We start from the raw sequence: 10,376 nt of genomic DNA, 5'->3' as shown, positions 1-10,376 counted from the left end.
TACGCTTTACTATGGTATGATTCAAAAACTATCATACTATGATTTTCAGGCGGGATAAGAGCACTTTTAGACTTTGTATGGCATTAAAATAGAGTGATTTAATTAAATGACGAACATCTTTTTTTACATCGAACAAAAGTTTGATTGTTCAAGTGTCAGCGGTGATTCATCGGTTATCATGAATGTATTCACGTATGATTGTAGTTTCCCCACCTGCAGCTTCTCAAGCAGTGACTAAAAAACCAAAACATCCATCTCAGATCTCCTCAAAGACACGGCGCCGGTCACTGATACGACGGCCGGTAACTTATTATGACGCAGAGACCAAGAAACTGCCAAAGGGTTTTAAAAAAAGGGAGGCGGGGAACCGGCGTGACGTCACTAGAGTGATGTCATATCGCCTATAAAAACCCTGAGCAGAATTTTCTTAGAGTAAAGAGTAGAGCTGGACACCTCTGGAAGTAAATGAAGGGTCTCGACCGCGTGCTTTTTTCAAGACGACATTAAAGCAGCTTTTCTTTTTAACACTGACCCAGAATCAGCATCTTCATCACCATGATCATCTCGCATTTGGTGGCTTGTGGACTTATTCTGACTCTCCTTTCAGTCAGCACGACAGAGACTAAACCACTGACACAGGCTGAACAGAGGGTGAGTTTGATGCAGACAGGTGCTTGTTTATTATCGATTATATAGGCGGTGTAATTATTTATTGAGGTAAAGTTGGCTTTATAATGGCGTTCGATAAAATAGTGAATTAGATCATTTTTAAAAGAGCTAACACAAATTGATTAATAAAGTGTCGTGAGTGCAACTTTTTTTTATTACAGTATTTTGAATATTGCAATCACATTTATGACTTAAAATCAACATTGGGGCTATTTAAAGTTGGTTTTATATTCGCACATAAGATATTAAAGCAGAATTTTAAAAACTAATACAGATTAATTAATGACAGGCTGTTAAGAGCAGATGGTGCCAAATTAAAATTATTAGCACTAATGGACTATGAAATTTATATAGTCATTGGCTGCTTATTATTTCCCTGTTTAGAGTTTGCTTTTCTAAAACTATATTAAGAAGTTTGAATGTGAGAATATAAAACCTCAAAGGTGGGATTTATTCTTTGTTTGCCGACAATGTGTGGGGTTTCTTTTATATAAAAGTATTTTTTTTTTTTTTTTTGTAGCTGATAACTCTATTAAAAGACGCGTATATGAAATTAAGCCGTGACATGTGTAAAATTGTCTGTAAAACTGCGAGTTTTTGATTAAACAAGCATAATTTTGAGGTCGAAATGTACACTTTCCTTTTCGTCCCCATTTTCAGCATCACCCAAAAGCGACTCCAGCATCAGTGAAGGCTACTTGTTCTCACGACGCGATGTTTTTTAAGAAAACATCTTCATTCATTTTCGAGAATTGTATTTATGACAATATATTATCAGCTTCTTGTTTTTAAAATAATAATAATAAAACAAATCTAAAAATGTCTATTTTGGAATAAATCGGGTTTGATTAGGATTCCGATTGCGCACCAACTCATAAATCTGACACTATACTAACTATTCAATTAAGACCAAATGTAAACACTGACAATTGCATGAAATTTCGATTTTCTATGGAAAAAAAAGAGAAAACAGAGTATTCTCGGATTTTAACGTTTGTATTTTATCAAATTCTTCCAGCATATAATGATTTTATTCATTAATTTGTGATTTTTTTTCCTCATAACGTCAAACAAACACATATATATTTAGTCGATACTTGCGTCAAATATTGGCGCGAGCTGTGTTCATTCTCTTCTCCGAATCTATCAGGGAATCAGACTATAAATGATCATTTTAACATAAAAACAAGTACTACTAATAAACATGTTACCTGTTTCTGCCACTTACACTCGCAGATAAAAAAGGTTGATGAGCTGTCAGTCGGGCAGTAGGCTAGCCTTATCAAAAGCTAATGGTTTGTACCGAAATGGTCTGTATTGGTATTTTGAAGGTACAAATTAGAACTTAAAGTGTCATTTTATTTGCCTGAAAAGAAACTTTTATAAAGTTAACGATACCCAGCGACAGCTTTGTATCTTTATTTCTAAACCGTACTTAAAAAAGGTAAAATAAATAAAAAATTGTTTAAATAATTAAATAATAGACATTGATGACAGTAATGCGAAGAACTATATTTGCTGAAATTATTGTTTCAATAGTTTTTAATAGCTGAAAAAAAATATTAAATGATTTTACATCTATGTTCATTCAATTAAAAAAAATAATTTATTTAAAAGGTCTTGTTTAATATGACTGAAATACTTTATTTTAGATTAGCCTACATTTTATAGTAAGATAAGGTGGAAAACCGCTTTGAAGCAACAGTTTGAATTTTTATGATCAATGTATTTGCATTTAATTTTAAGAAAAGATAAACTGGATTGTGGACAACACTTTTCTGCCCAAATGTTAAGTAATATATTAACTTTGTAAAAAGCTGTTCATTTAGAAAAGTTTGTTTAACAACCATGTTCTGCATAGATTTCTGCTAAAACCACAAGTTTCCAGCTTCAAATACTATTACAAATACAAATATGTAACGATTAACATTTTTACAGTACATAAATTGTAATTGTATGCAGTGTACAATAAAAAATGTGTTTAAAATAAGTGATCTGCACAGATGTGAATATACTGAGTAATAATGGTGGGTCCTGAGCTCTGAAACAAATCAAATTGTGATGATTAAGATTTCTGCAGTGTATATAATGACTTTATTTAATGTTTTATAAGTAGTGAGTTTATGTTCGACTGCATAGTGTTCTGCATAAATGCAGAGTCCTCAATACTCCAAACTCAAGACCATTTACATTCTGCAGTGACTCTAAATAATGCTGGGTTGTCTTCACTCAGGGTAACAGTAGGGTTAAAAAGTGTTGTTTAATTTTAACTGAGAAAAATGAAGCCAGTGTTGGGTCAAACAAGGACACACTCAACCATTGAGTTAAAAAGTCGTCTTTAAATTTAATTGAAAAAATTATCCCAATGTTGGGTCAAATAAGGACACACCCAACCATTGAGTTAAAAAATCTTCTTTAAATTTAATAAAAAAAATTACCCAAATTAGTCAAATATGGACAAACCAACCATTGGGATCTAAAAAGAGTTGTTTAAATTGTATTGAAAAATTAACCCAACATCAAATATTGTCAAATATGGACAAACCATTGGGTTAAAAGAGTTATATAAATTTAATTAAAAATGAACCCAACATTGGGTCAAATGATGACAAACAAAACAATTGGGTTAAAACGTGTAATTTAAATGTAATAGAAAAAAATAACCCAATGTTGGGTCAAATATGGACAAACCATTGGGTTAAAAGAGTTATTTACATTTAACAAAACAATTTACCTAACATTGGGTCAGATATGGACAATCAAAACAATTGGATTAGAATGTGTAATTTGAATGTAATTGAAAAAATGAACCCAAATGTTGAGTCAAATGTGGACAAACCCAACCATTTAAAATAAATTTAAATAAAATAATAAAAAGACTATAGACAAAATCAACTGTTGGGTTAAAAAGTGTTAAATAAATTTTTTCGAAAAAAATAGCATTGAGTCAAATGTGGGCAAACTCAACTGTGGGGTTAAAAGTGTTAAGATTAAGAAAAAATAATCCAATGTTGGGTCAAATATGGGTAAACCAAACCATTGGGTTAAAAATTGCTATTTTAAATGTAGTTCTAAAAATGAACCCAAAATTGGGTCAAATGTGGGCAAACTGAACTGTAGGGTTAAAAGTGTTAAGATTTTTAAAAAATGTATCCACTGTTGGGTCAAATATGGATAAACCAAATTTTGGGGTTAAAAATTGATATTTTAAATTTATTTGAAAAATGAACTCAATGTTGGGTTAAGACATCAGCCCAACATGTGTCAGAGTCCGTAGAGTTAATCCAGAGTCATTATGAAGTCTCTGTGTGTCTGGAGAGTGTGCAGGCAGCTTTGCACGTGCTGACGCTCTGTGTGTGTGTTTGTCTTAGTCCCTCAGGGTGCTGCTGGGAGAGGAGCTGTCTGAGTTCCTGGAGGCCGATGACAGTCAGCGGAGGCTGGAGAACAGGGTGCGTCTGCTGCGGGACATCCGGACGGACACTCGGGCGCGGGGCCCCTGGGCGCGGATCCTGAACGAGCAGCAAGGGTCCCGCAGACACAGAGCCGGAGCCAAGAAAGGCGGAGCGACGGCCCGGAGCGGCTGCTTCGGACACAAGATGGACAGGATAGGGACCATGAGTGGGATGGGCTGCCAGCCATCCCACTACCACTCCATAAACAACCTCTCATGGTAAGCAGATCAACACATGATCACATGACCACCGAAATTACACCGCAGATCACGACTTTTCATTCAGTGGCTAATTCATATTCATATAATCTCATTTGAACATCTCAGTATGATCTGATCATCGCCAATGAGGGGTAAGGTGTAAGGGGACATGCCTCTTTTTAAAAATGTAACGTTTTCATTGAATATTATTATATGGATTTTTATATGAATTAGCAGCTCTTCTAAAAATACATAAAATGTTATGTTTCCATGTGCGATCAGGGTGGATGCACAGTATTAAAGCAGCATTCATTGAAAAATGTATCAAATAAATATGGAATCATAATAAAACTGAAACGTCTAGTTTTAGACACATAATTCATCATTATGGTGTCAGGTCTCCTTTTGCGGCCAATACATCAGCAGTTTGTCTTGATAGATACAAGTCCTGCACAGCCTCCAGAATGGTTGGGTAGTCATTGGCAGTGACCCAGCGCCCATCTAGCACAAGCATTGGGCCTAGGGCAGAGGTGGGCAAACTCGGTCCTGGAGGGCCGGTGTCCTGCACAGTTTAGCTCCAACTCTGATCAAACACACCTGCTTATAGATAGTTAGTGATCTTGAAGACACTGATTAGCGTGTTCAGGTGTGTTTGAGTAGAGTTGAAGCTAAACTATGCAGGACACCGGCCCTCCAGGACCGAGTTTGCCCACCCCTGGCCTAGGGAATGCCATGATATTGCAGCCCAAACCATCACTGATCCACCCCTATGCTTTACTCTGGGCATCAAGAGTCTGGGTGGGACACTTCTTTGGGGCTTCTCCACACCGTAACTCTCCTGGATGTGGGAAATGATTGAAACCAATGTTTGCCATTGGCACTAGTGACCAAAGGTTTGGCTATAGCAGCCGGCCATGTATATTGACCCTGTGGAGCTCCAGAGCAACAGTTTTGGTGGAGACAGGAGAGTCGAGCTGCACATTTAATTCTGTAGTGAGTTGGGCAACTGATGTTTTATGATTTATTAGCATCCAGACATCTCTTTTAGACAGCTTTCTTGTGCATTCACAGATACTCCTGTTGGATGTAGTTCTTCTTTTTAGTGGCACCAACAATCTGTCCTCTGATCTGAACTCTGATATGTCACCCAAAATGTTGTGTGCATTGCATTATTTACAGTAAACCTGTGCTATTACTCTGCTAATTAAAATTTTCAGATGCTGCTCTTACTGCAGGAATGAAAATCAATAAAAATCAGCCCCATATTAGGATGTTCGCGGGGTCTTAAAATATTAAAAAGTTGATAAATCAATGTAGAGAAATTTAAGGCCCTTAAAAAGTCATAAATGCTATTTTGCAAGGTATTAAATTTTATATACATTTTGACTGTGCAATGTATGGTTGTATGCTAAAGTTTGCCTGAATTAAATGAGATCAAATTTAACAGGGAAGGAGGATAATACATTTTCATGCACAAAAACACACACTCTTTGTCTGCGATGCCCATGGGGTCACTTATCCATCGATATAGAAAAGTCATGTAAATTATAATTTTCGCAATTTAAAAAAAAATGTTTGCATACTGACTCCCGATCATAGATACATGTATATATGCGTATCTATCTCTGGCTCTCGATGGCCAGTCCTCCACTACACCTTGATCCTATATTCATTTCAATGGAGAGCTACCCTGTACTAAAATGATGGCTCTATTGACGCATTCCTTCAAATAGACAACAATAGTGTAGGCGTCATTTAATTTAAATATCTATGCTGCCGAATCAGCTAGATTTAATAGATTTTTATTCAGTGTGTGAATAATGTCTCACCAGTGTTTCCAGTTAAAAAGTGGTTTTAAGGTCTTAAAATTTATGTAAAGACTCTTTAAAAGGCTCTTAAAAGGTATTGAATTTCACTCTCTGATTCCTCTGTGTACTCTGCAAATTTTGCACTGAAACTTTCAACACTATATTGGCCAATAACACGGGTTCACACCAAATGTGATTGACGTGATTGATTGAAACTCAGCACGTTCACGACAAACCCATTGTGTATTCTGTATCATTCTCACATTTGCATTGACTTGTAATTTATTCTCACAAATACTTGTTTCTCAATTCCAAGAACACAGAGAATAGACTTGCGTTCGTGTGGAGACAGGTCTTGCCAGGTCACCTCGGAAGAATGAACTCTAGAGACCGCGAGAACAGATAACGCGTGCCCTGAGAAATGAGATGCTGCGTTCTTCCTGATGGTCACGTGACCTTCAAGCATTTTAACGGAAAATTATTTAAACATTACAGCATTCATACAGCGATTTATTGTTTTTCCCTTTTCAATATATATAACATGCACAAAAACCTTACACATATACTTTTCACAATACAAATAACACAGATTTTAATACAAATTTCAGCAAATAAACACCTTTATTGTGTTTATGCGTCTATTAAGATTTTCTCGTTAATATTTACTTACACCATCTCATTTAGGGAAACTCCTGAGATAAGTTATATCTCTGAACTTTAATAATAAATCTGTAGTAAATGCTGTGCTTCCCACCTCCTTTAACCAGTCGAAATGACTTCTGCGACTTAAGCGAGTTCAGTGCTCAAATCTGCATCGATGCGCGATATCAAGAACACATCCGAGAATTTTCATGTGTCCTCCGTTCTTGCTGTCTTGAGTTTTGGAACTGAACTTTGGCAGTTGATGATGACGTTACACGAGAACACAAGATCGCTGAAGAACGCATATTGAGAAACAGCCTTAATTCCCTGTTTGGTGTGAACTCAGCATTAGAGTGTCTTTATCGCCACCTGTTTGTTCAGAGTGCCCTTAACCAAAGTCCCTTTAAGGCAGGGGTGTCCAAACACGATCCTGGAGGGCTGGTGTCCTGGAGGTTTTAGCTTATCCTTGCAGCTGTGTTGAGGCAAGTTGGTTTCTAGAATGCCTTGTAAGAGCTTGATTAGCTAGCCCAGGTGTGTCTAATTGGAGTTGGAATAAAACTTTGCTGGACACTGGCCCTCCAGGACCGAGTTTGGACACCCCTGCTTTAAGGCAAGTCATTTTAAAACTATACGAATGACATGTCTTGTGTATTATTGAGTTTTTGCCTTAACATGCATCACAGTATGTTATTAAAAAGGAAAGCAGAGAGAACTCAGTAAATGTGTGTGAAATGGCCTAACACATGTAAATCTGCTCTTTCTTTCAGAGCATCATAAATGTCATCGAGTGCGGACACGACGAACTGAGCTGCTTCTCTCTGAGGAAAAAAAAGGAAAAGACTGAGACTAATGGTACGAAGAACCACTAGTGGACGACGAGGCGGACAAAAATCATTCAAACAAACAAACATATGTAAAAAAAGAAACACTCACGGCGGACCATGACTTGGATGAGGAAAGCTGTATATTGTTGCTGCTGCTGCTGCTGTACATTCATGTATTTCATTCTGGCATAAATGTATTTATGTTTTAAAACACTATTTATATGTTTATAAAAGAGATATTTATAAATATCAGTTTTATTTATGTAACATTTTGAAATGAATGCAAAATGCAGGTCAATTCTGTTTGTAACTATTTTGTCTCTAATAGTTGTAAATGTTTTAAGTATCATTAAAAAAATGCACAAATGCAACAAACGAAGCATATCTTTCTAGTCTGTACGGTTCACAGCACACCAGACTGAAGAGCAGAAACTGATCTATCTATCTATCTATCTATCTATCTATCTATCTATCTATCTATCTGTCTGTCTGTCTGTCTGTCTGTCTGTCTGTCTAATTGTATGGTAAATAAAATCTGTTTTATTCATACTGGCCAATAGAGGGCGCCGTCGGCCATAAAATCCAAGAGAAAAGGTTTTTCTCTGTCTAAATTCACTGAGAAATGGATAGAAATATTTATTTTTTTAAATGGGACGTGTGTACTCAATTATGCTGAGCACTGTACACTGAAATGTTGGGGAAAGTTACCTTAAAAGTAATACCTTGCAATCTTGCATTAATCCTATAAAAAAAGTAAATAAATGTGGTACTTATAGTTACTTTTTTGAGAAAGTAATGTATTACTTTTGCGTTGCTTTTATCATCTGTAATAATAAAGAAAGAAAAAAAAAAAAAAAACGTACATTTTGGGTAAAAAAATTAAAAGCCCTTTCACACCAGAAGTGAAATGTGACATGAATAAAGCTCAGGCTGAAGGAAATGTAAATGTCTATAAGAGAGCTGTCAATGCAACGGAAACCAGCATTACTTTTTGTGGAAAACTAACTCATATACATTCTTGTAAATCAAAATGTAATGCAATATTTCACTAGTTACTTGAAAAAAATTATCTGACGACAGCTTACCCCACAACACTGAAAACTTGGAGACATTGCTAGTCTCTACTATTGTACTATATAATATTCTATTATAAATATTACACATTATTTACCTGTGTTTACAACTAGGTTGCTGGGGAGGGCAAGGGAAAGGGGACATTAAACGGATGTAAAATGTGTAAACTAATTGAAGATAATAAAAACACGAATCATAAAAAATACACAATAATACCAATATGACAATACATTTATCCATTAAAAGAGGACAAGTCATGTTTAGTCTGTCTATCTATCTATCTATCTATCTATCTATCTATCTATCTATCTATCTATCTATCTATCTATCTATCTATCTATCTATCTATCTATCTATCTATCTATCTGGTGAATAATGTCTGTTTTATTCATACTGGCCAATAGAGGGCACCGTCGACCATAAAATCCAAGGGAAAAGATTTTCTCTGTCTATATTAACTGAGAAAAGGATAGAAATATTAATTTTTGAAATGGGGCGTGTGTACTTAATTATGCTGAGCACTGTACACTGCAATGTTGGGGAAAGTTACATTAAAAGTAATACATTACAATCTTGCATTAATCCTATATTAAAGTAATTAAATGTAATACTCATAGTTACTTTTTTGAGAAAGTAATGTATTACTGTAATGTAATAATAATGAAAAAAATAAAAAATAAACATCTTGGGGAAAAAAATGAAAAGCCCTTTTATACCAGAAGTGAAATGTGACATGAATAAAGCTCAGGCTGAAGGAAAAACTAACTCCTATACATTCTTGTAAATTAAAATGTAATGCAATACTTCACTAGTTACTTGAAAAAAATTATCTGATGACAGCATACTTGTAATGCATTACCCACAACATTGAAAACTTGCAGACATTGCTAGTCTCTACTATTGTACTATATAATATTCCATTATAAATACATTATTTACCTGTGTTTACAACTATGTTGCTGGGGAGGGAAAAGGAAAATTAAATGAATGTAAAATGTGTAAACTAATGTTAAATTGTTGAAGAAAATAAAAACATGAATCATAAAAAATACACAATAATAACAAAATGACAATACATTTATCCAGTAAAAGAGGACAAGTCATGTTTAGTCTATCCATCCATCCATCCATCCATCCATCTATCTATCTAGCCACTAGAGGGCGCCGTCGGCCATAAAATCCAAGGGAAAAGATTGTTTTTTATTAGTTTTTCTCAATTGGTTTGACTCAATTCTCGACTTAAAGTTTTATTTTTCAAAAAAAAAAAAGTTTAGATCTTTAAACCATTAGCTTATTGTTAACTTTAGAGTGCCATTCTTATGGATTTAAGTGAATTGCAAATGGTTTGGCACATGTGTGCTAACAGTAAGTGCAGTTGTATGTTGTTTGGACAAAAAAATAATTGCATAAGGCTTGTTGATCAAAACTGATGAGTCGATTCTCAATTAAACTGTCACAACTTCTCAATCATTTTTCATTGCAAAAGTCATCACTCTCAAAACTATTTATTCAATTATCAAACATTTGTATACACGCTTACATCATAAATACTGATATTGACATTACCTCATATATATATATATATATATATATATATATATATATATATATATATATATATATATATATACATATATATATACATATACAGGGCCAGCCCTGTACATTTGGGATACAATCAATGAAACAGAAAATTAAAACCTGATT

The 10,376-nt window shown here is 34.8% G+C and overlaps 1 protein-coding gene across 1 annotated transcript; it reads left to right on the top strand.

Annotated features, from left to right (window-relative positions):
• The first annotated feature begins 448 nt into the window (after positions 1–448).
• nppc (natriuretic peptide C) lies at positions 449–7,890 on the top strand. The gene is made up of 3 exons (XM_056448055.1): positions 449–651; positions 4,041–4,339; positions 7,539–7,890. Coding segments are annotated over exons 1-3 (396 nt in total). The 5' UTR covers positions 449–555; the 3' UTR covers positions 7,540–7,890.
• Positions 7,891–10,376: the final 2,486 nt, after the last annotated feature.

The sequence above is a fragment of the Danio aesculapii genome, chromosome 22 (assembly GCF_903798145.1).
Source record: "Danio aesculapii chromosome 22, fDanAes4.1, whole genome shotgun sequence".
Taxonomy (NCBI): domain Eukaryota; kingdom Metazoa; phylum Chordata; class Actinopteri; order Cypriniformes; family Danionidae; genus Danio; species Danio aesculapii.
The sequence above is the reverse complement of the archived record's forward strand: the minus strand, read 5'-3'. Positions and strand labels throughout refer to the sequence as shown.

Excerpts from the sequence above, each read along its gene's own strand:
- nppc (XM_056448055.1), top strand. The coding sequence starts at position 556 with ATGATCATCTCGCATTTGGTGGCTTGTGGACTTATTCTGACTCTCCTT. Across the intron at positions 652-4,040 it reads TGACACAGGCTGAACAGAGG|TCCCTCAGGGTGCTGCTGGG; the intron begins GTGAGTTTGATG and ends TGTTTGTCTTAG.